The 25551-nt window shown below is 40.4% G+C and overlaps 1 protein-coding gene across 1 annotated transcript; it reads left to right on the top strand.

Annotated features, from left to right (window-relative positions):
* The first annotated feature begins 65 nt into the window (after window positions 1-65).
* On the top strand, window positions 66-24905 carry GXYLT2 (glucoside xylosyltransferase 2). The gene is made up of 7 exons (XM_055805708.1): window positions 66-551; window positions 8136-8325; window positions 8523-8654; window positions 15085-15336; window positions 16328-16451; window positions 19653-19825; window positions 20571-24905. The coding sequence occupies exons 1-7, from the start codon at window positions 337-339 to the stop codon at window positions 20751-20753; spliced, it is 1269 nt and encodes a 422-aa protein (XP_055661683.1). The 5' UTR covers window positions 66-336; the 3' UTR covers window positions 20754-24905.
* Window positions 24906-25551: the final 646 nt, after the last annotated feature.

The raw sequence follows: 25551 nt of genomic DNA, 5'->3' as shown, positions 1-25551 counted from the left end.
CCGGCGTTATTTAGCAGCGAGACTCGTTCTGAGCCTCCGCGGCCCCGTAACCTCTGCCTGCGGGCCGTCTCCCAGAGGTTCTGCGGCCAGCGGGCGAGCGCTGCGGCGAGCTGGGCGTCCCGGCGCGGCGCCCCGGGCCCGTGCGGCGGCAGGCTGGCCCCCCCTGGCGGGGGGCCGCTAGTCCAGAGAGTACGGTAGGGCGCGCCCCGCCCCCGCTGCCGGGAGCCGGGCCGGGGCTCGGCGGCCACGTCCCCGCGCCGGGCCGCGGGCGATGTCGGCGGCGGGCGGGCTGAGCGGCGGGCGGGCGGCGCGCCCCGCGCCCTGACCTCCCGCACTATGCGGCTCTCCTGCAAGGTGGCGGCGGCGCTGCTGTGCCTCGGCAGCCTGCTGCTGCTCTATCTGCTGGCGGGCAGCGCCGCCGCGCCCCCGCGCCCGCCGCCCGCGCCCTCCGCGCCCGCCCGCCCCGCCGCGCCGCTCGCCCGCCGCCAGCCGCGGCCCAGCCGCAGCCCGCCGCGGAGGAGCCCTGCCCGGGGGAAACTCGCCAGCGCCAGGTAACGGTGCCGGCTGCGGGACGCGGAAGTTCGCCCGGCCCACGCGTGACCGGCCGGCGCCCCACGCGCGACCGCCCCCCCGGTCTTTGCCCTCGGCGGGGGAGCCCGACGGGTCCCTCCTGCCAACCTCCGGCCCGGCCGCTGGAGCCTGCCCGCTGTCAGGCGTGCCTCAGCCCCACGCGTGCCCGGGCTCTCCCGCCCCGTGGGTCCCCTCGGCTGTGGCCGCTCCCCGGTGTCCCTTTGCCACCTCGTCCTTCCCTTTCCCAGATCTCCTTCCCCTCGTCTCCGCGTGTGGCTGGTGATCAGAAACCCTCGTGCAAACTGCTCTGGCTTGAGAAGGACAAACTTTCCTGTGTGTTTTCACTTGGAGCATGGTTGCCAGAGATGCCATGAAAGTGCGTGGAGGTCTTACCTCCGCTTCTGGTCCCCACGTCCGAGCAGGATGATACCTCCTCTGCGTGCCTGTGTGAGGGCGGCCTCTGAAATAGCTGCATTTCCATTAGTTTTGGCCTTGTTTTGGAGGCTGACGTGGGGAGTGTGGTACTCGCTGGCTGGAGTCCGTGAGGAGCTGCTGTCAGCCTCGGAAGCTGTGCTTCAGCGAATTTTTCGTTAATGTTGCAGGGAAGGTGCCTGGCTATTTCTGTGCGGAACTACCATGTTCCGAACTGCAAGGCACCAGTGGATTTAAAGCTCTTGATCTTTTTGTTTTGAATGCTTTTTATATGTAAATTAATTTAGCAGAACTTTAAAAAAAGAGTTTAAAATCGTGGTGTGGTGTGTTTCCTCTTTCAGTGCCTTACGGGCAGAATATTTTTTGAAAACTAATTGCTTCAGAAAAAGATAGGGCAGGGTGCTTTTGGTGGGTGGAGGGCTGTTTTCCCCTTTGCATTCCAACTATATTATGGTCAGTGTGACCTCATATATCTAATTAACTTGGTATGTCTTTGTGCCTTTGGTTCATGATTTCACAGAGATGTTCTGAATGAAAGACTATTCCTGGGTTTTGAGCTCTTATTCCTTAACTTATTAAAGCAGTTGGTTTCTTATGAGCATTGTTACCCTACTGAATGCAAGAGATGTTTACTGTGGCTGAGAATGGATCATGGACAGAATTCAAATGCATGTATTAAAGCAGGATTATTTCCACTAGCAACTGTACCTCCTGAAGTCATTTTTCTTTAAGGCATATCTCTGCGATTATCATGGAAATCAAGAAGAACACTGAAGGAAGGAGCCCAGAAAGTATGAAATTGCTAGAGAGTGTAAACAACTGTTCCATTTCAATGAGCATCTTCATGTTCCAAAATTTGACGTTATCTAACTTTTCTATTATTTGTTGACTTTGCAAGTACTTTTTACAAGGTCTACAACACAACAACAACAACAACAAAAAACCCAAAAGAGAGGAATGCTGTATTTAAACCATGCCTTTTCTTCAATTTTTTTTTGTTTGTTTTTGTGAGGTTTGGTGGTTGGTTTTTTTTCCCCCCCTCACATCTGCTGGCACGGCATGATCCCACACTGTTGGCACTAGCAGGAGTTTGTATAACTGAGAAGCACGATTCTGTGGATCCAGTTCTGTCCCTTGCTGAAAGATTCTAGTAAAATAAAATTTATGTAGGTGAGGGCATCCATAAAAAAAAACTGGGGGGGAGTGGGGGGGTGGCAGTGTGACATAATGTGGTCAAAGTCAAGCAGATGCCAGTCTTCTTGGAAGGGCAGAAATACCCACCAACGTGTGCCATTCTGGAATGAATTGCATCCACACTCGCACAGTGAAGGCATCAGGTGGTGGAATCTGCTTAAAAAGCCTAATCCAAGATACACTGAAAGCAGTGTGAGGCTGTTTCTGTGGGGCTGGAATCTGGAGTGGAAGAAACAATGATTTAACAAGTTATTAACTCAAGGAGTGAGTGTTCCCATTGATTTGATAGGCTTTGTGTATGCATATGCTCACAGTAAAGCACATCCAATGTGTAACATGCTGAATCAGGGTTGTTACTGTCTATTCATTCCTATAATACAAATAATGATTATTTTAGTTACTCCTCATGAGCAAAGGAAGATTATTTTCTTTATTTGATGTGAGAGATCATATATGATCTCTTCATATTCCTTCAGGATAATAAAAAATCTGATTATGACTGTGTAAGAACTTCTGAACTGATCGTGGTATATGTACTTATATGTAGACTGCACAATTGATTCAGATAACCTCAGTAAAGTTTTCTCTATGTGAATGTAAAAAGTTTTCAGTTTTGCCAAGTTGATTTGTGTAGTTTTGTCAGAAGGATGCAGACTTTGGGCTGAACTCAGAAGTAATCAGAAGCATTATCTAGGATATGTATTCGCTTTATAAGAATTAGTCATGTTGGAGGCAAGGTGAATGGTATTTTAAGTGGGATTTTGCAATACCACTTTTTGTAGTCACATGATAATGATAGAAGACATTAGTTTTTAAGTTTTAAGAAGTGCAGGTTTCTTTTAATGTGAGTATTAATACATGATAAAACCTTAATTTAGTTGCAATTCAGCTGGCTGGTACCTAGCAATTATTAGTAAATACATTCATGTGTCCTGCTTTGGTCATTAGATAATTTTGACAAACATAGATGAGCATTGCATTTGAGTTTCTGGTTAGCAGTGAAAACTGATTTTTGACGGTGGTTTTACTGATCCTTCCTCTTGGAAGTGGCGAGTCCTATGCCTTCAGTAAGATTTTTTTAATATGAAGAATTCTAAGTACATGCCGAACCAATGTGTACAGAGTATCAAAAAGCAAAAGGGTTATTTTACATTTGAAGGGCAGATGTGGCCACACTTTCTATTAAACCAGCGTGGCAAGGCTCGGGAAGTGAACCATTGCCAGCACATTTAGTTCCCTGGAAGTAACTTTTCCAAAGCAAAACATGTCTTATATGGCAACCTGTCAAGATACTTCTTTCTTTGCAGCCTGTGTGCACATGAGTTTGGATTGAGTTTGATGGCCTATAATAACATGCTGAAGGCCTGAAGAGCTCATAACTTGTCTAACAAAGAACTCACTTGATAAAAGGAAAAGATAGAAACATTCATTCTAGTTTTCAGTGGTTTTCTCCCCTTTCACTGAGCAGTAGAAGGAGGCTGAAACTTCAAGTTTTTGATGGTCAGCAGCCACAGTCAGTTTTGTGCAACTGCATTGAAGTGAGAAAACTTTGTTTAGAAACATGTAATTTATATTTTAAAGTGTGTGAGATAATGTGTTTCATATAATTGAGTGACTGTTGGGACATTGACTCAGTGTTGACTGTCGGGAAAGGAGTCTATTTAGTGAATCACCAGTTCTGATACAATGTCTAAATCTAACCTTGTTTAGGCTGCAAGAGTAAATGAGATCATAATATGAAGAAGGTTTTAAAAACTAACAACTATATTGCATTTTGTAAGAATCTGCATGCATTACCTTTCTCTCAGGAATAAATTTGAACACTTGAATAGATTAGCAGGCTCTGTAATGAGATGGGAATGCATTATTTTGAATGGATCCAGATTGATGTAGACAGGTTTTGGGTTAATTACGTTTGAGACACTTTGGCTGTGACTAATAAGAAAATTGCATGTAATCTAAACTTTAAGACCTAGAAATGTACACTATTGTGCTTGAGCAATCAGGCTTCTTCTGCTGTGTCAATACCCATGCCTGTCAGGAAAAAAGCGTATGGAGTAAACAAAATACCACTGGGCAACTGGGTGGGAGTTGGTCTGTATTGTTGGAAGGCCTTTGCTATAAACATTTTAATGTGCTACGTATTATCAAGTCTGCCTTCAGCTGTTTCATAAGGATGTATTCTGCAAGGATTTCCTGATGCTTTCTGTAGCTCTTAATCTTAGGCAACAGTGCTTAATTTTAAAGACACATAATAATAGAACAACAGCAGGTAAGGGACAGCAGGAAGCAATTTTCTCTGAACAAATAGGTAAAACAGGGAACAGAGCACAGAGTTGGACATGTTATGTAAGATAGGTGTATAATATACCAACAAGCTACATTTCTGTACTGAAATTAGAAGACGGATAACAAGGCAACAAAGACCTTGTGTATATAGTTTCTTTATTTGTTCTTGTCAAACACATTAAACTTTAAAGCCCAGGTCACTATTGTTTTACATGCATTTGAACATTTAATTTAGGTTATGAAATCCAATTATAGACTCGATCCATAACCAATAAGTTGAACTATAAATGAATGCATGCACATATGAATGTTAGCAAGAACAGGTTACTATTAATGATTGTAGTACACTGTGTGGACCTATGTACTTTTTAATGTGCTTGGAAGTCTCTTGAGGTAGGTAACTATTACTACTGTAACAGCTGTTTCCATTTTACAGGTAGGACAACTAAAGCATAAAGAATTACTGACTCACCCAAAGCTTTTCAGGGGCTGACTTGCTGAAATAGAGCCAAAAATGGTGCTCACCCGCCTTTCAACTACTGCCTGAAATCTTTTCTATGTCAAAAGCCTATCGATATCTTAGGTTGATAACCTAGCAGTATGTTCTTTCTTGCTTGCCAGCTGTTTTTTATTCTATGTTACAAATTGTATCCTTTGTACAGTTTACCAGTTATTAATGTACTCCAGCCTTTAAAACAAAGTATGAACCTTTAAAAACCAAGTACACACCTTTCATCTTCCTTTTGTATTGTCTAGGAACATCTGAGCAGGCAGTGTTTCAGAGAAGTCCTAGTTTCCCAGTATGCTTGCTCAGCCACTGGTAACTGCAGGATAAACAAACGTTTACTATTAGAGGAGATACATTGTATCGATGCATAGTTCAGTGTGTACCTTAACTTTATCTGAAACCTCAGGTTAAAGAAGGCCTTTCATTAAGCTGCAAGTTTGTTTGAATGAGAAGGGTCCTGGTGCCCAGCCCGACCTACTCCAGTAGAAATGAAGTAGCTGCTTCACAGGTATAAGCCAAGTTCTAACCTCCACTTTGTCTCTGATGACACGTGGTGGAGGCCCTCTTATTTTCAAGAGGGGATCCAGATAAGCCAGCATAGCCATGTATTCTGTGTGAGGGTGAAGCATCCTAGATGGTGTTGGTCAAATTGGAACTGTTTTGGTTGGATGCTGCAGATCTTTAAGGAATAACCTTTCATCCCAATGTTATTTCTCCCAGTCCCTTCCTTTCTTCTTTGCACTGTATGTACCAGCATGTATTAGCAGAGGAGGGAAGGGGAATTGTGATGTTCTTTGCTGTAATCTGCTCGTTTGCCTTCCTAGCAGTTTGCCGTTGCCTTTACACCTACCACTTTTCAGACTTCTGGATAATAGTAGTGATCTTGTAAAAGCTAACTGAAATAGCTGTGAAATGTATCCTGCTGTGGCACACTTTTATCTCCCTTTCCAGCTTGCCTTTGTTTTCACAGCCCTTTAGTTTTCCTACTTAAAAAAAAATGCCAAATATTGTGTCCCAACATTCTTCTGTACCTCGTTGCTGCTTCCCTCACTAACTTGCCTTCAGTGTCCTGGACTACTACTGAGGTAGTTCAAATACACCTCATGCTCCTTTCCTCAGAATTTCTTATTCCTACTTAGGGCATTGCAGGCTCCTGAACTCGTTTCAGCCTAGGCCTTCACAACTCATAATTCTTTATCTCCAAGGCTCAGCTTTCTCCTCCACACTCTGGGGCTGGGGGTGTGTGTGTCTGTGTTGGCAGACAGCATGTCTCTTGTTCATCTGTAGCTGTCATGGGCTTGCAGGGCATTCTGCTTTCATGGACAGTTGCTTCCGCTAAGGCTGTTCGTTGGTAGTGGTTGTCTGCATATACTGGATTTTTCACTACAAAATAGCTGCATAATGGAGAGTTCACTGTAGCTAAAATTGCAAAGAAAAGCTTAGTGCTTTGGTGTTGAGTTTTGAAGTGTTTCAATAAAAGCTTAGAGTTTAGTCCCTCTCCCAGTGAATTCCATTGCCACAAGCTGTATCAAAGCAGTTCTCATCCTGCATATGGCTTGATTTAGAGACTCAATTAAGAGGAAACATTAAACAGATAGGGAGAAGGGGGGAAAGGGGATCTGTGTGAGCAGCTAATTATTCACTTCAATAATTCAGTGGTTTTTACACTAATAGGTTGGAAAGTAAATACCATTTCACATAGATGTAGTATTCCATTATTTATACACCGATGAAATTGGAGTTTAATTAAGGCTAAAGCCTAAGACTTTAAACCCTTAATGAAACATGTTGCATTTTATAGTTAGTAAAGTATCATTGGCTGGTATTCCTTAATACAGAGGTGGGTTACTCCGTAGTATAGAATGCTGCTGTTACACAGAGCAGCATTTTAATGTCTGGAAAAAAGATGGCAGCTTTATAACTCATTTTTCTCTCTATTTAGAACTTTTGTTTCTAGTATTAACTTTACTGAGTAATTGTATGTGTGTAATTGTGTGCACTGTGAATTGAGAAGAGGCAAGGATTGATGTCCTCTGTTCAGTGACATGTCAAGAACCGGTAGTGATCTATGATTAGCCCTTTGAACTCTCCAATACTGATTATGATGCTTGTACTTTTAGTTGCTTTGACAGCACACATCCATGTAATGGAGTAGAAATGTTATTTGTGTTGGAATGTCAATGCAATACGGAGGAAGCATTCCTGGAGGTTGTGATTTTTACCCCCATACTGATGGGGACACACACACAAACCCAAAAGGCCATATTTTCAAAATGTTTTCAACTCCCCAAGAGAACCCTGATTTTTCTGGCAAGCAAGTAGCTTCAGTGTGCCTTTTACATGCAGATTCCCTTGTAGTCTAGCTGGAATTTATTTAAAGCCCGCACAGATGGGTGCTAAGTGAAAAAGTTATAGTTTATATTCCACAAGCAGACAAGGGCCAGTCTGATCCGTCTGGGACATGTGAATATGTTTGGTTTTAAAAATCTCTGTTTTAGGAAAATCTCAGGGATTCCATCAAGTGAAATGGAGAGCAGTCCTTTGAAACTATGCCAACACCTTCAGGCCAGGATTAAGGCATGCACTTTTAATAGCAAAATTAATTAACTGTTAGAATAATTTACATATGGATGGAATAGATATTTTTTTTAAGGTATGGATGTCTTCTTCCCGCCTAACCATTAGGAGCCTAGTAATGAAGTTACTGGATGTAGTTCTGTGATCTGCATTGTGTTAGAAAGTTGGCTAGGTTGTAATAAGTCCGTTCTGGCTTCATAACCTCTAAGCTGGAAAAAAAAGCTTGTCATTTGCACAGAGAAAGCTGCTGTCTGGTTTGAGGTGCTTTTGAATTAGTTTCATCTGTGTATGTAGTGCAGTGGTTTATGCAAATCCAAAAACATAGGAGTAACCAGAAAACTTCTGAAAATGGCATATTTCATTGTGTTGTAATTTTAACGCTCCTGATTTGTATCATTGACAAAAATTGGCATGCCACTTGCATGTTCTGTGGATACCTAGTCAGAAAAAAACTTTTGAACCCTTAGAAAATGAAGGGGAAGAAAAAAGCCATGGAATCTGCTAATGCAGGATTCTCTTAATGTCTACCTCAGTATTTTTTATATGCCTGTTGATGAATTTTCAGGAAGCCTGGAGACCAGAAACATTCAAAAGAGCCTTCATCTTTGCAATGCATGCATCTGGCAGTGGTGGCATGTGGGGACCGGCTGGAAGAGACGCTAATCATGCTGAAATCAGCAGTTCTCTTTAGCAACAGGAGGCTCTGTTTTCACATTTTTTCTGAGGACTCCCTTAAGCCTGAATTTGAGAAGAAGGTGAGTTTCATTGTCATTTGCTAAATGAATGAGTTGTAAGTCACAAATCTCTGAGAAAAATTACATTGATGTCAACAAGTAGCAACTTAAGCACTTTTTCTGCTGCACATTGTTTGTAAATTCCTTATGCATGTTTTTTTTCCCTAGAAAAAGCTATATAACATGTAGTGTCTAATTCCTTCCCCCATGTCTTTCAGTTAAAGGAATGGCCTTCCTCATATACAAAGAAGTTTCAACACAACATTTACCCAATAACCTTCTCTGTAGGAAATGCTCAGGAATGGAAAAAGTTATTCAAACCATGTGCTGCCCAGCGCCTTTTTCTTCCGGTAAGGCACCTGGATTTCTGAGTACGTTGCTTCAAGAAAAGGTTAATTCCACAGAAAGGAAACTTTACTGGTATAACATTAAAACTATTTTCAGGCTGAAACATCTGCTTAAAGATAATTTAGTCTGTGCTTTAGCCACTTAAAAAAAACCCAACCAAACAAAACCAGAAATCCAGCCTTGCTTTTTTCTCCTGCTAACAAAGGATGTGTGTTTCTTATTTGTCTCTAGTTCCATTAGCCTCTTGGACTCCTAAGAGTCGGTGCGAGAACTCTTTTCAGGGTAGATGCTGCATGCCTTCCATAAATAACATTCCTCTCGGTGTGCAGTCATCATATTGTCTGTACCTGGTATCTCCCTTTCCATATGTTAGCCCTTAGACTGATGCTTTCAGCAGTCCCTTTTCCTTGAGTTTTATTTCTTTCTCCAACACTGTCAGATTTGCCCTTAAGGTGAGAATTCCAATGTGCTCCAAGTCAGATTTCATACAAGAGCCCCGTGTGTGATGGGATCTTCAGATTCACTGAAAAGTTGTATTCTTTGCTGTATAATACTTAGTGTCATAAACTTGGAAGATATTTAAGGTTGCTGGAGAGAAGGAAGGTGTTGATAACAATGTTGCATATGCAGAAATATCAGAAATTGAATGAACTTTTGCATAAAGCGATTTCTGTGGAATTGAGATCATCTATCAAAAATATCTTGTGTGTTGCTGTTGATTGGGGGTGGCTCCAATAAAGTGACATGCTCTTCACATGATCCAGATTTCTTCATTGCTGTCTTATGAGAAATGGGGGGACACACAAAGAAATCTTTACTTTCTCAGATGGAAACAATCAGGAGACAGCTGCACATCCAGATACGTAGACTATGAATACATATGTGAGAAAATATGTGCTGTCAGCAGTTCTGTTTATCTGCCTTTTAGGGTTAGACTATCAAATGCACAGAGGCCAGATGGGCTGAAAGTAACTCCAGCTTCAGCAGGGATCCTCTCTTCCCTGAGTAAATATTTGTATCACCTGGAAAATAATCTCTAAGCATTAGCTTGTTCAGTACAGATTGTTTGTAAGTATGTACTCAGATGGGCTTGTTTTCACTGGGTAAACACAATTCTCTGTTCGTATTTCGGTAGTATTTTTTGTCATTTTGGTAGACTGTCATTCACAGAAACAGTTTCACTTTTATTTGTCAGCACCCTTCTGATGACAGAAAATGGTTATGTATTCATGCTGATTCCTTTAGGCTGGGCAGTGCTTTTTTGCTTCCTTTTTTGTCACTTGCACGTTGCCATGACAGTTCTCCAGTTACTTCTTGTAAAGAATATTAGACTGCTGCATGTTGTCTTAGCAAAACTAGGAGGCAGCCTGAACTGTAAATGTTTGTTTCTCTTGGGGCAGTTGCAAAATGTTGTGTGTGGTCAGGCTGAGGTTTATGGCTTCGAGTAGGAGTGGTTGTCTGAGAGTAGTTGCAGCTGACACTAATGTGATGTGGATAAGTAAACAAGTTGTAGTAATGGCTGAAGTGGCAAGTGTCCAGTTGGACTTTGGTACTCAAGTTTGAAGGCTGACAGAACCATGGGCTGTTTCTGGGTGATTTCAGCCACCATTATTTTTCTCAGTGCTTAATAACTAGGATTTGATATCCCATTTCAACGAGACAATGCTGTAGAAATCTGGTCCACACACAGTGGGAGCAGAGGATTTCTAGTGTTAACTGTTTAGAGAACTATTTTGACTTTTATTTTAAATAAATACCAGCAGGATATCTATCCTTTTTTTCTTATCCTTCCCTGTACTAAGCATTTTCCCTTACCGTGGCATAAAGTGTGACTGGATATGGGGAGGACCCCAGGAGAGCAGTAGTTGAGTTTATCAGCTGTTTAGCTCTCAGTTGTGCAAATTGTCTTGCTCCTGATAATGCTAAGCCTGAGTGGAATGCGAGTCTTTGATTCACAAGTGCCTCTCCTGCCAAAGAAATCTGTCTTCTGCAGCACCAGCAGGCATGTGAAAGTGGACAGGAGGGTATGAGGAATGTGTTAAGGGAAAATTGAAGAATCTTTTGATGGTTTTACTCACTGATAAAGCTTAGCTCTGGGATGTGATCCTGCAGCTTGTAGTAGGGTTCTGTTTTGTCCTGGGTAACAGGTTGATGTACACATTCCCAGTTTGATCAATCTATTTGGGTTGCTAAAATATTAAGGACAGATCATGTGGCATCCTGCATTTTGTAGAGGCATTCAGTGACATCTGATCGTGTTTGCCACTTATATGCAGGGAAAGTACATTGAGCCTCCATGTAATCTCACAAGTCTAAACCTCTTGCTGCAGTCTACTATGATAAAACCATCAATGGGATTTGCAAAGACATAATAAGAGAGATGTGGATCTCAACATGAGCACAAAATGAAACTTTAAAAATAAAGTAGGAAGGTAATGCTCTCAGCAATCCCTTGAAACTGTTCTGTAACACTAACATGGTTGTTAAGACACCAGGTGAAAAACTCTTCTGTTCTCACGAATGTTGCATACCAGAGAGCTGGCTTGCAGCTGTCTCTATATTGCTGTTTTGGAGCTATATGAAATGCTTAAGGGATTTTTGGATTATTTTAGTTCTAATAGTAACTAACATATAGAGCCCTTCTCAAAACACTTAATCTACTGAAGAGCTTTTAAGGTAGATTAGCAATATCCCTGTATTATAGCTGTCCTCTGGAGTACACTGAAGTATCCAACCCAGTGGATCAGTGGCAGCACTGGGAATAGATGCCAGGACCTTATCTAGATAAAAGTCTCCATCTCTGTTGTAAATTGAGTTAATTGCTTGCTACAATTGACTTTAGTAATTTGACTTCTTGGTACTGCTACGTTAGCATCAAGATTTGTGATTTGTCACTGATTTTGGATAAAGCTCTGATAAACTGCCACACTAGCCGTTACAAACCATTAGGTAGCACAGCTTCACAATACACCAATATGTGTTTACACAATAGTGTGTTATTACTTGCCAACCTTGCTAACACAGGGAGAATCTATGGAGACAGAAGTTGTGAAATCAAATTATAGATAATTGAGTATTTAAGTGAAGTGTCAGGCTAAATATAGTCAGTTCTGTGCAGAACTTTTTGACAGATTTGCTAAGAATACTTTATGTAGCTGCAAAAAAAAGATCACACTTCTAGCTGTAAGCGCCTGTCGAGGGAGGAGGAACACAAGTACAGACAAGCCATATTCCTGACCATTCTTTTCAAAAATCACAGTCTGTCAGGTATGTCTACATGGTTTGTGCTAGTAAGCATGAACTCGGACTACCAGACACAGTCTTGCATTGCTTATGCTCCAGGTCAGATGCATGTCATTTTTAACCTGCAGTCATGTCCCTATGGTTAGCCCTGCTGGCGGGCTCGGTGCACTCCCAGAATGAGCTGTGCAGCATCTGGTTCAGGCAGAGCAAGCTGGAGCAAGGTCCCTTGGACCACAAGCTTGCCTTGCGCCCATGCTCACCTGGTTTTGACATTGAAAATCAGCAGAGTCAAAAATTCATTGTCTCTTCTTGTATGCTTTTGAATAAGTAAAAGCTAAATATTGTTTTAAGGGCTGCGTAAAGTCAAATGTATTATTTTGAAAACTTTTATTTAGTTTAGGAACAGAGCTACCTGAAAGCTATGGGACACTGGGAATGCCGGAGTTATTTAAATGAAGTTTATCCCCAGTGTGTAACTCCATTGAAATCCTGGGAGTTATGCACAGAACTCTTGCAGACACAGTTTCTGAAATTAAATTCTCCTACCCAAGGTGAAGTTAAATGCATTGCCAGAAGGGGATGTGATCAATTCAAACTGGCCTGTGTAGGCTTAAAATAAGTCTTAACTCTTCACATGTGAAAGAGGAAAGTGTGAAAGGGCTTAAAGCAAGTACCACAGCTTTTCTTTTAGCCTGTTAAGTGTCACTGTGGGGCAACACCTCAGACACAGGAGAGGGGAGAATCTTACGACAAACGACAAACGAGAAAGGAAGAGCATGTGAAGCCTGAGTGGAGGAATACAAGATGGAAAGCGTGGGGTCAAATGCTGGTAGGCACCCACTTCACAAAGAACTGAAATACCTGCCTGAATCCTGTTATATATAGGGAAATTATTACAGTCCATTGTAAGTGGATTACAATTAAAATAAAAATGCAAAAATAACGTTACAGTAAATTGTGTATATTTAAGTTTGCTGAAAGAACAGTTTTCTGCTGGAAGAAGCAGTGCCCAGGCTGTCACTTACGCTTGGGAGGAGTGCCTGTATGAGCCCATTAAACCTCCCCCTTAACTCTCTATTGGCAAACGCCTGAACAGGGCAGCCTTAGAAAAAATATTACGTGGTGTACAGTGTGCTGTGGATGCCTCGGGCAAAGTCTAGCAGCTTCTGCTCTCTTTGTAGTCATGTGTCATCTCCTGTCTCCAACTAAATTTTGGGGTGAATATTTTCTCCCTCCCAATATATTTTGATTTTATATGATGTCATATAGTAGGCCTGTATGAATTAGGGCTCCTAGGTGCTGCAGAATAATATACAATATCCAGGATATCCTTAAGCTGAAAGCCCCTTTCTTCTTTTCAGCTCTCTGTCTTCTGCTGTTTTACTCTTAAAGTAGCTGTCTTTTTTACTTGGTTGTGTTTTTTTTGTGGTTGGTTTGTTGTTTGTTTGTTTTTAAGTAGTGGACTCTAGGATATCTAATATGTGCAAATATTTACCTCTGAGCTCTTTATGTGTTATTGAATTATTTGTATCACTGATTTATTGATATCTCCACATGCTGTTTTGTACTTTTTGTGGAAAAATGAGGTATTGTTATAACCTTCCATCCAGCAGCGTGATCTGGATTGTGTTGGACTTGTTTACTTAGTTTCTTGTAAACAGAACTTTTGTTTAAAATATAGAGGCACTTGCCTTCTCCTGCTTGTATTGCTGTTAGGAAGAACATGTAATTATCATGTCAGAAATATAGCTCAGGGATTTGTTAAACTTGGTTAAATGTCAGTCTGAATCCCAAAGTGTTCATTCAGGTGAAAAATCTCATTTAGGTCAGTACTCATGGGTTTAGCATCTCTGTGTTGCCTGTTGAACGTGCTTAAATGTAATTTCACTACCACCACCTTGTTCAAAATCTTAATGTTGTTCAATCTATTTCATAGGTAATCTTCAGTCACAATACATTTCAATTTATGTAAAATTCAAGTTCTTTATTGAAATTTGTTGTTACCCGCATAAATAGGAGAGTTTGTCATTAGTATCATTGCAAATGGATAACAGAGTGATTGTTCTGTTCTGTAACATGGTGAAAATCAGTAGCCTTTTGGATTTGCTTTTCAGAGAAAGGAGAGAAATAGGGCTTTTGGCTGAGACCAAAGTAAGAAAATTCTAGTCCATCAGGAATTTTTGGACAGTTCTAGGAAATAATGAAGAGCAGCAATAAAACCACAGTTGAAACTGATGGTCAGCTTTAGCTAATGATATTTATTCCTTAAAAAACAGCCTTAGAAATAGCTGGTGCAAACATCAAGGGAGTTTTCTTGGACTGTTGATAAAATATATATGATTTGCCGTACAAAAATTAATGAATGAGCATGTAAGGATTTGGATAGCCACAAGGGGGAACATTGTCCACAAGAACAGATTAAATATCTTGGATCTAACTTACAGTTTACACCCTTCTGACTTGACTAGCTTTACTGTGGTTATTCTTGATACAGAGTCTGATAGCAGAGATCAGAATCTGACCTGATAAGTTTTAATATGACATTTGTATTTACCAAGTAAATTTTGGTCTTCAGCAGGATGCATATACGTTTTTGTGATCAATAGTTTTCTTAATTAATGTGAAATATTTGTATATATTAATACTGAATATAAGTCTCCTAGGACCACAAGGTTGTAGTAGGAAAAACAGTCATTAGAAACTTATAAGGAAACATGATACTAAATGGAGATGAAAAGTATTCTGTTATACTAACTTACGCTTGCTGACTATGGAAGAAGCTATATGTTTCACCACTTAGGCATCTTGAAAAGAACTGACAAAGCTATGTAAATATATATTCTTTGCATTCTATTTCTGAACTGATACTGAATAGTCCTTGCAGGTATTTTTGAGAGCTCAGTGGATTACTGTTGTATGAAGTTTAGAATCCAGCTTCTGTAATTTGGTAGCTGTTTTGCTGTGTAGTTTGGAAAAAACCCAAACAATAACCAAACAACAACAACAAACCAACCCAAACAAAACAAACAACAAGCCAATAACCTGATAACTGTTGTTCTTATGTGTAATTACATTTAGCTGATAAATCAATAACCTCTTTCAATCTATCAGTTTAAAATTTTGCCAATAATCTTCCTGTTTGTTATTTCTTTTTCATCTCTTTCTTTTCTTACTGTGCAAACCCAAAAGGTCATTTTAAAGGATGTGGATTCTCTCCTTTATGTGGACACTGATGTTCTCTTTCTGAGGCCCATCGATGACATCTGGCACATCCTGAAAGAGTTCAACTCAACACAGCTAGCTGCTATGGCCCCAGAACACGAAATACCAAAGATTGGCTGGTATAGTCGATTTGCGCGTCACCCTTATTATGGGACAACAGGAGTCAATTCTGGAGTGATGCTAATGAATTTAACACGGATACGCAACACTCAGTTCAAGGTGAGAAGAAATACAGCTGTTGTAGAAACTAATGTTTTATGTGTTTTTCACATCTTAGCATAAAATTACATAAAGTTTGTAATATAAAGAATATGAAAAATTTAAGATGTATGTAATTGGGTACTAAATGCAATTACAGTGAAAATTATTATTAAAACAAGTAAAACTTCCTCAGGAGGCTGGAGGACTGAGAACTTGCCAGATGAAGCAGTCTGTTAGCAGTAATGAAAATGGCTTTTTCCACATTTCATCTTCCCTTGAAAGATACATGAAAGAATAAACTCGGGGATCTTCGGTGCAGTCACTGTGTTGTTTTTAAAACTGGAAAGCTTGATTTAATTAACTAGAGAAATTTGTATCCTGCTGCAGATCAAGTGATTCCATGAATTGATATAAATCAGAAGGAAACATTTTCATTGACATCTGACATCTCCCCTCTTTTGTGAAAGGCATGACTTGTAAAATCTTTATTTGTTTCATTAAGCACATATTCTCTAATCTCTTTAAAAACTTCATTTACCCCAAGTGGTCTTGTTTCTTAGTCAAGGCCAGGGGTTTCCTATATTGCTATAGGAATGATTTGAGTAACAAAAGCCCTTGCTCTTAATATCATAATTCACACGGAAGGTAATTTTTAGTCTGCTTTTTTCCTCACTTCTGTATCTCAGTTTTCACCTTGTCACTGCATTTTTCCACTTTACCAGTTTTTCTCCCTCCTGTTGCTCAGAATAGGAAGATTGTGAATAGCAGGAGCTGACATCAGAGCTAGACCCAGGAGACCGTCCTTTCCTGTTTAGATAAACAGGAGCACAGTCAGCTCTGCTGTTCCAGCCCTGTCCAGGTCTAACATTTCCTGGAAGTTTTTCATTTTTCACTTAGGTATCTGACATAGCTTAGCAGACTTCCTAATATGTGGGTGTCGCACTCTGAGTCTTTTATGACATCACTGTTCACAGTATTAACCCATTGCTTCTGTTTTTCTGCTCTGCAGAACAGCATGATACCAAGTGGTTTGACTTGGGAGGAAATGTTATATCCATTATATCAAAAGTACAAAAACTATATTACATGGGGAGACCAGGATTTACTAAATATAATTTTTTACTTTAACCCAGGTAAGTAATGATTCTTGAGTCATGATTATCTGTGTTAAGAAAATCTCTTGAACTTGAAATTTTTTAAAAGTGCTATTTGTTATTTATAATATGCATAATCTACTCTGGCATGATATTAATGTAAGTACACCTAGGATTCACAACCTATGAAAATACTTCTGAAAATGGTGCAGGTAGTGGAACTCAGACTTGGTTCCATGGAATAAGTAAATCTTTTTTCTGGAGATTCTTAGAAAATAAGGCAGTATAACATCAATGATGAAATGCAGGAATGAAGTTTAAGGTGTGTGCGTGCTTAAGAGTGCCACTGCACCACGGCCTAGCTGAAAAAATGTTTTTGTTTCAGGTATTTATAGGAATGTGAAATTGGAAAACTTTCTGAAAAGCTGTGCTCTATTTTTCGGAAATCCAGCTGAATTGATGCAAATGAGTAACAAAGCTAATATAAACAGAAAATAGACATAGCCATTGGAATCTCTCTGCTAAAACTGTTTCCCTTCCTACTTTTTCTCCTTTACTCAATGTTACTTTTTGAGAAGGATGCATCCAGCCTCTCAGCTGAACGATCCAGCCTCTCAGCTGAATGATCCAGCCTCAGCAGGCAATAGGATAATGTCATCTATTCTGCTGCTTAGATTTGTGTGTTTTCTACTCTTCTGTATTCTGTGTGAGGAGCTGTGGAGGACTTCAAGTCTCTCAAAACCTTGTTCTCAAGGAAGAGATGGCATAACCCACCCATCCTAGTGTGGACCAGGTTATGACCAATGTTGTACGTCCTTGTCAGCCCAGCAAAACGTCGTATTTGATTCTTGTCTATCACTCTTGCACAATGTCTCTGTAAACAACGTGTAATATTCCTGACTTGTCCTTTGTTTCCTCTTGAATTGGAGTTGTATTCACATAAGTGTGTGCTTCCAAGGAACTGGCAAGTTTAGGTATCTTTATTTTAGAAGGGTGTGCCTTTTTCCACAAGTGCTGAGACAGTTTCTGGAAATTCAGCCCCTTGTAAGTATTTTGCACTGATCACACAGAAATGACTTCAGGCACTTCTGAAAACAGTAACATCTGAGAAATGTGAGGATTTCAAAGTTGTAGCATAGTATGTGCTTCCCAAAGAAGTTGAGAACCTTATTCGTGCTTCTAAATGGATGTTAAGTATTCATTCTTATTTGCTTTACTTTGTTTCCTATGTGACCTTGTATTCCCTCAAGTGATCTTAATGGAATAAGTTTAGATTTATCTTTATTTATTCTGTTCCCTTTTCTTTTTCTCTAAGGAGTCATAGGGTATGTAATTGGATATACCCACATCCAGGCAAATGAAAGGAGAGAGCAAAAGCAAAGCAATAAGCTAACATCTGTTTACTGCAGACAGATGTCAGACATCAGTGTCCCTGGTACACCATGTATTGCCCTCGAGCCTAGGGAAAATAAAGTGGAAGAAATCTTCATTATGAAATGATAAATTAATTTCCAAAACAAAATTAATATTATGGGAATAGGGTCTACCAAAGGAAGAAAATGATGAAATCAGATCAGTTGTGAAGTCAAACTCAAGCTGCTAACTTCAGTGCAGAGGAAAAAACCCAAAGATTGCAAAAATAGTTTAATTCTGTGATGAGAGTATTCTCTCTGAAATCCACATGTTGAGACTTTCTTTCTGCACCATAGTCTGTCTCTTGCTTGTAACTGGTAAATAATTGTTTACAAATTAAGTAACATCAGACTGCACAAGAAAAGGCAACAAAAGAACTGGATACAATTAAAACACAAAACTAGTCTTTCCCGAGGTTTTAAACTGCTGGGTTGTTGAGACTGGCCTGGGAAGGAATCAGTCAAGACTGCTGCAGGTGGCTTTTTATAGATGCAGTGTGTTGGCTTAAAAATACATGGAACTGTGTTACCTGGGGCCTCAAGAGAGGCCCCCTTTCCTCCCATCTCCGAAGACTGTTCTGATGATTAATGGATCTGAAGGCTCACAGAGCAGCTAGGGTTTGACTCCAGCTGTGACAGCAAAAATGCACAGAAACATCACAGTGGGGAGACAACCAAGAATACTCAGGTGACATGTATGAAACCCAGTAAGCACCTGATGACATCCTCGCCCCACAGTGACCTGCTGATGAGCTGTACTTGCAAACATCTATTCAGGGTTACTGAAAGGATCCTCATTAACTGTAACAGGTTTGGATCAGGCATTACTGTTCTTCCTGTCGTTTTAGCAACACTGGGGAGCAATTCCAGGTGTGTGACAGGTCAGACTGAATGGAAACCCCTTAAAATCTACCCTTTCTGGAGAAGTCTCCTGATAGAGAGGCCTTAAGGGAGGAAACATTTCAGAAACTTTTTCTCCTACTTCTTCAAGAACCACACAGGACCAGCTGCAGACTTCCTGGGAAGCTAGGAAAGGCCAAGTGAAGAATTCAATCTTCAGTGCTCCTGATGTGACCTGCCAGCACCGTGCAATGATACACTGTACTCCATTTCTGAAGCAAAAAGGTCACAGGGACTGGCATGATTTATTTTAAGCATATTGCAAATGCTGTGGGTGCACAGAGAAAGTTTAAAAAAAAATATCAGTAGGAGACAGGAAGTTACAAGCCCATTTGAGAAATTAGGCTCATCTTTAAATAACGTAGACCTGTGAAATTAATGGATGACAACCCTTAGAAGGACTGTGGATAAAATACACAACCTCTTATGCTCTGCTGTCAGTATAACAGATTATCATAACCTCAGTGAAAGCTCCAGCAGCAAGCACTGTGTATGCTTTGCAAATTTTCCCATGCTGTCTCCAGCAGGATTCAGGATTTTGCATAACCCTCACCGCTATGTGTGCTTCCCTTCTCATTTCTGTAGCTCCAGAAACTTCTTGCTAGGGCAGAGGACCCTAGATAGTGCCACCTGGTGCATACTCTCTGGGTTTAATTCTGGCATTTTTAGCTTTGTAAAATCCTTGCTTGGTTTATGTTTGAACCCAGTTGTGTTGCCCTCTCTTTCTGTTAGTTCAGGTCAGTGCCGAGCTTTGTATAGTCATCCTCTGAGGAAAAGAAGTTTCTCCATCTAGCTGGGATATTTGCAAAAGAAGTAACTGAATTGTTTCTGATCATCAGTCCCAGCTTTTTTATAGAAACACAGTTTAATTTGTTGTAACTCTTGTTTGATGTGTCTTTTTTTTCTCTCCCCTGACTGACATTGTCAGAGTGTCTCTATGTGTTCCCATGTCAGTGGAACTACCGGCCTGATCACTGTATGTACGGAAGCAACTGTAAAGGTGCAGAAGAAGAAGGTGTCTCTATTCTGCATGGCAATAGAGGTGTCTACCACGATGACAAACAGCCTACATTCAAGGCACTCTATGAAGTGATACGTGATGTAAGTCTTCTAGCTCAACAGAGGCAATTGTTTTATTTCAATGTAGATTACCACTTTAACTGGGTCACTCAGATTGCTCTTCCAGCAGATCAGGCTGAGCATAGTTGCGCTTTATGTATATCCATCAGACACAAAATGACAAGGTTGCTTTCACCTCTCCTGTTTGACTGCATGCGTGTATTTGAGGTAGTTTAAATGATCTTCCTTCACTTTATAGTAAACTTCTAATCAAAAAGGCTGATAAATTGCTTTTCTGTGGTACTGGAGGCAGAAGAAAAGTGTCTGAATGGAGTTCTTCCTGGTGGTACTGCAACTCTGGTCCATAAATACCCAATGAAAGCTTGTCCTCCCTGAGCACCTGGAGCCTCTGGGCATGTGGAAGGCAGAAGCCTGTGTACAGGCACAATCCATATATCCACTTTGAATGTTGTACGTGTACAAGTCCACGCTCTAATAATATCCGTTTCATAACAGTACCCCTGTGTTAGTAAACTTTCTTTAAATACAGACTCTAGAAGTACGGTTTCTGAGAGGTTGGCTGTTTTGGGTAATACACTCTGACACACTTTTCTGAAAGCAAGCACTGTCAAGCAGACCAGTGTTTTAAGTTGATAGGCTTTGATGATGCTTTGGGAAGGTGAGGGCCAAGTCATTGCCAACCTATATAAGGTTTTATCTTACAGAAACTTTTGAAATGCCATTTTATAGCTAGTGAAAACTAATCTTTTTTTTTTCTTTTCTTTAGTTCCCATTTGAAGACAATCTCTTCCAGTCTTTGTACTACCCTCTGCAGTCTAAATTTCTGGATACAGTGCACACTTTATGTGGGAGAATTCCACAAGTATTTTTGAAGCAAATTGAGAAAACTATGAAGAAGGTGTATGAAAATCGTGTCATTGTCTACTTGGGGGCCAACCACAGATACTAAATGTAGCTATATTTTTACAGAGTTTTTAATTCTTGCATCCCATCTTGTGAAGCATATAAAGGAAGAGTATGAACTTCTTTACTGAAACTCAGAATTAAAGTATTTTCCTTATCTGATTTCCTAATAACCCCTGAAATTACCAAACCAGAGGAAATTCTCAAAGTCTACCTGAACTGTCCTTTATTAGGTCTTCTGTTCTCTTCCTGTGTTTGTTTACTCTTAGTTGCAGCAGGGAGAGGTGATGAGTCTCACTTTATTTGATGAGTTTAGTTTATTTGTTTAAGTACAGCTGTATTCACTGTAACTATTTTTGAAGTTCTGCAAAAGCTTGTACTGACCTTAGGCTTGACAGAGAAGTTACGGTTTGAGCTACGTAATGTAGGGTATGTAACTTGAGATGGTAGGGCATAAATTCTTGACTACCATGAGAATACTGAATTACAGAAAAGATCACTCACGATAGGATGAGTTAAAATCTACTACAGTAAAGGGAAAGGACTTCCTTAAACTTGCACTTCTGTCTGAAGGTTTATTTCCTGCTATTCTTCACATGTAGGACCGAAGATTTCTCTTACTTAAAAAGATTAGGGGATTAGAAGTGCCTCTTCACTTTGTATTTTACAGCACTTTCTGCCTAGTGACTGTCATTTTTCCCGTTTGCTCCTCAGTAGTTTTATGAGGGCTTCTCATGCAGGAATTAGAAGGAAAACAATTACAGCATAAATAGCAAAACTATGTACGAGTAATGGGAGGGGGATGCAGTGGAAGCTGTGGCACCTGCACAGCTAATGGAGCAAGAGGCTCCTTTCTTCCGTGGAATACAGTTGTGGTCTTCCCCTCCAGTCTCTTACAGTTTTAAGAAAGTATTCCCTATCTTGGTAATGCTAATTACATCAGACACAGTCCAAGAAGGTTGTGAATGAAGAGTACGAAAACAGGTACTGTTGATCTGTTTTCCTCTTTAATTAAGTCTCTTTAATTGCTATTTACACCACAGTAACAGTGATATGCCACTGACAACCATTCTTCCATCCCTGCGTTGGGAGACTGCAAATGCTGCCTCTGACTCCTCTTTTCTGCTTCACCAGAAGCTGGCGGCACAGAAATCTATTTCTGCCTGGCTCTTTTGTTCCTGGAAGCTGAGTTTTATGCTAGGATCATAATGAATAACCTCAAAGTGAAAGAGGATACAAGATGGCTTTGATGTTTATTTAAAATACTTCATTTAGTTTAGATTTCGCAAGTATGATGATCATCTTATGATATGCACAGACAAGAGCTTATTAAAACTTGCAGAAGCTGAAAGGTCTTGGGACAAGTCACTGGGGAACTGAAGGTGAGGACCCTCTTAAAGAGCAGTGATACCTGAGCGGACTCCCAGAGGGCATTTTCTAAGTGTGAGCCTGAGGGGTGTGTGTAGGTAAGCACTTGAAGAAAACAGCAGAGAGAATGATCTTGCATTTCAAGTCTGTTCAGCAAAAAAAATCAGCCATTACTTGGAACTAATCACTTTTACATTTAATAGGCAAAGTAGGAGAGGGGTGGGAAGGGTGAGATACATGATTAATGGAAGGAAAACCGATACAGATCATATATCCTGTACATTTATGAGAGAGAAATATTTGGGGTGTGTGGATGAGGGAAAGCATGTATTTCCTAAGTTAAAAAGTAGGATATCTGAAGAATTGCAGTTTTGGGGGTTTCTACCCTCTCCAGTCAGGACCGGTACGCAGCTTCATAAGAAAACAGACTCCAAAAGGAAGTCCTTTTAGCTTGAACTTTCCTCTCTCCTTGTGTGGCAGCTCATGAGAGGAGGGAAAACGCAGGTCTTGCTGGCGTCTCAGGCTGCCAGATAAACAGCCTGTACACAGGATGAGGTGCTGACAAACTTTTCCCAAACACTGAAGTGTGAAAATGTCTGTGACACATCCGTAAGCGTGCTGGGTGAACGACACAGCATGGCAAACAGCATTGCTACAGAGTCATCTGAGCAGAGGAGGTGTGAAGAGATAGAGGCTTGGAACACAGGCCATGTCATCCTGGTCCTAGCAACTTCACTGCTGGTCTGTGCTAGTCCTCACAGGCAGGACAGACAGAAATGTCTGTTGTTTGCGCCTCTGCGTGCTGCAAATTCTAATTCGTTCGTGTTTGTGACTCAGCTCGGTTATCTGACAGTGTTTGCCACATAAGCATAAATTGACATGCAAAGGACAGAGGCAGCTCTGTGTTTATTTTGATTGAAAGCCCAAGACCCAGAAAGGCATTTAAACTTCAGTGTAGATCTTGCTGCCTCTCCAACTTGCCTAAGTATTTTCTATTTCAGCTGAAGTTTTAGTTGCCACTTAAAAAGAACAGTATGCTTCTAGCTACAGAGAAAAGTTTGAAAATGTAACCCAAATGAACATTGAAGACTTCAGAAGGCAATGAAGGAAAATTAAGCATGTTCTTTTAAAAAGATTAAGATAATGTAAGCCTAACATGTGATAGGTAGACCTTTTAGACTAGCAATGCTGAGAACTTAGAAAAAATATTAGCTTGCTTTTGGTCTGTATTTTCAAATATCAGGGTGAAGCTTGATTGTAGGTCAAATGAGGCTCAATGAGATGCATGCTGGGCACTCAAATTCCTCATTTCTGTGGTATCTACAAGCCACACAGAGTTGCAGAGCAAAAGTCTTGTTGCCCAGACAGTTGCAACTCTGCAACTCTGCTGAGTCTCTGAAGTTTAGGAGGCTGCGATTGTGTAAGCTATGATTCAGCAGAACCCTGCAACTATGGGCACATTAAAATGAAGGAATGGAATTCATTAGAAAACAAAGGCATTACTGCATATAAAATGATTAGAGATTAAAACAGTGCTTTTTATGTTTACAGGAGGTGCTAAATTATGCTTAGAAAGAACTGTGTTATGTTCTCAACAGCTGTTAAAATATATGAAGTATATGCTTTAACATGAACATTTTTGTTAACGTAATATCAACTTGCAGGAAGAATGGGGGAGGTTCCCCCCTGCTGTGCTTTTTTTTCTGAGGAAAAAAGCTATAATGTAAGTACTCCAAAGTGTTTTAAAACAATTATGTAACTTCTTTTTTTTGTTGTTGCTGTTAGAATTATTAATTTATATTCCAGCTTCTAAAACCATGTTATATTTTGGTTTTAACAGTAGTTGATTCTAATATTAGTCTTATTTAGGAATCAGTTTTAATTCATTTTGTATTTTATACTTGTGGCTAATTCCTTGCTAATTAGCCTTCATTTATTTTAATAATGGGATGTGTAAATATTTATATAGACTTTATACCCTCATTTCCCCTTCCTGTCATGTATTTTAGTTACTTCCAATGGTATTATGTAACCAAAACACCTTTGCTAATGTAACACCTTGAGCAGCAGCAGCACAACACAGGGGGGAAACGAAAATAGTTTTCTTTAAATGAACAGAAGCTCCAGCATGCGGAATGTATGGATAACAAAGGGAAAGAATCACCTTTCACACTGAGAAAGGAACAGCAGGGTATGGCCCAGACAACTGCGTGGGGGTTGTCTGAACACAAGCCCTAACCCAGCAAACGTTTGATACTCTGAATTTTGCCTGTGTAGTCAGTAAGCTTCTATGCAATGCATAAAGTTCAGCATGTAACCAAGTCCTTGCTGTATCAGCGTCAAATATTCGGGTTTTAAATTTGCTACATTATACTTGAACTTGCTGAAGATAGATAAATAGGGGCTTTATATTAAGAGCTGCTGAGCACCTCCATTTAGCCCAAAGCCATTTAATAAAGTGTCAGGCTACCAGTGCGCGTTGTACAACAAAGAACTGCCCGAGTGGGAAGCATTTTGTTGCATCATTTATATAATGTGAGAGTTTTTCTAGGCTATTTGCCTGCCTATTACAAAGCAGGCTTAGATAGCCCTGCTATCATTTCGCTTACAGGTGGAAACTGGAAACTGCTCTGTGCGTCTGTGTGTGTGTGTGTACACAACATGAGCGCGTGTGTGTAAAGAATTCTGTACCTTTTCTCAGTCATTTAATTGCTTGTGTATTTTTACTTGACAAGTGCACCAATTGTTTATAGCTCCCAAGGAGGCCTAGCAGTGCATTTCTGTGTTAAGATCCTTTGGCTTACAGTACAAATAAATGAAGTTTTAAGCACGCTCTGTGTTATGATAGATTTCTTTTAAATACAAGATTCTGTGTGTGTGTACTGGATCTGGCTGGGATGGAGTTTTGTGTTAGTGATGTTACAGTGTATGTATACATGTATCTCTGCATCAAGCAGAGAAAAATGTCCCTCTTTAACAATTTTACGTGCACCGTAGTGAGACAGTATTATATGGGATATGTTTCTGAAAGGGACAAATACATGTATTTAACTTTACTCAAAGTGCTCCCATGTTATGGAGCAACCCCAGCTGTGTTACAGTGACCATAGATCAGAACCTGTCAACTAAGGAAACTGAACTTCTACTCTTACTTGTGTTTCTCCGTTATCTTTTGCTCCTTAGAGGATTTGGTCACTTAGCATAATTTCCTTTTCCTTCTTGTATTTAATTTTATTTTATTGACACTCTTGTACAGTTGCTGCTGCAACATCCTTGGTTGTGCTGTGACATCCCTGTGTGACAGAAGCTTGTGAGTCGTCTGTTCAGCCAAACCAGTTGTCTGCCTGGTGATGAAATTGTTTTCTCGCTTGCTCAACTGTATGGTATGTTGGGCTCAGTCACGCTCTCTTTGAAGTCAAGAATAAAACTCCCATTGATATTCATGAGAAAAAGTATGGCCAGTTGTAAAACAATAG

Source organism: Falco peregrinus, chromosome 5 (assembly GCF_023634155.1).
Source record: "Falco peregrinus isolate bFalPer1 chromosome 5, bFalPer1.pri, whole genome shotgun sequence".
NCBI classification, from domain to species: domain Eukaryota; kingdom Metazoa; phylum Chordata; class Aves; order Falconiformes; family Falconidae; genus Falco; species Falco peregrinus.
The sequence above is the reverse complement of the archived record's forward strand: the minus strand, read 5'-3'. Positions and strand labels throughout refer to the sequence as shown.

What these genes read in the sequence shown, in the direction of transcription:
- GXYLT2 (XM_055805708.1), top strand. Translation starts at nt 337, where the DNA reads ATGCGGCTCTCCTGCAAGGTGGCGGCGGCGCTGCTGTGCCTCGGCAGC. An exon ending in TACGCAACACTCAGTTCAAG is followed by an intron (nt 15,337 to 16,327) that starts GTGAGAAGAAAT and finishes TCTGCTCTGCAG; the next exon opens with AACAGCATGATACCAAGTGG. An exon ending in TCTATGAAGTGATACGTGAT is followed by an intron (nt 19,826 to 20,570) that starts GTAAGTCTTCTA and finishes TCTTTTCTTTAG; the next exon opens with TTCCCATTTGAAGACAATCT.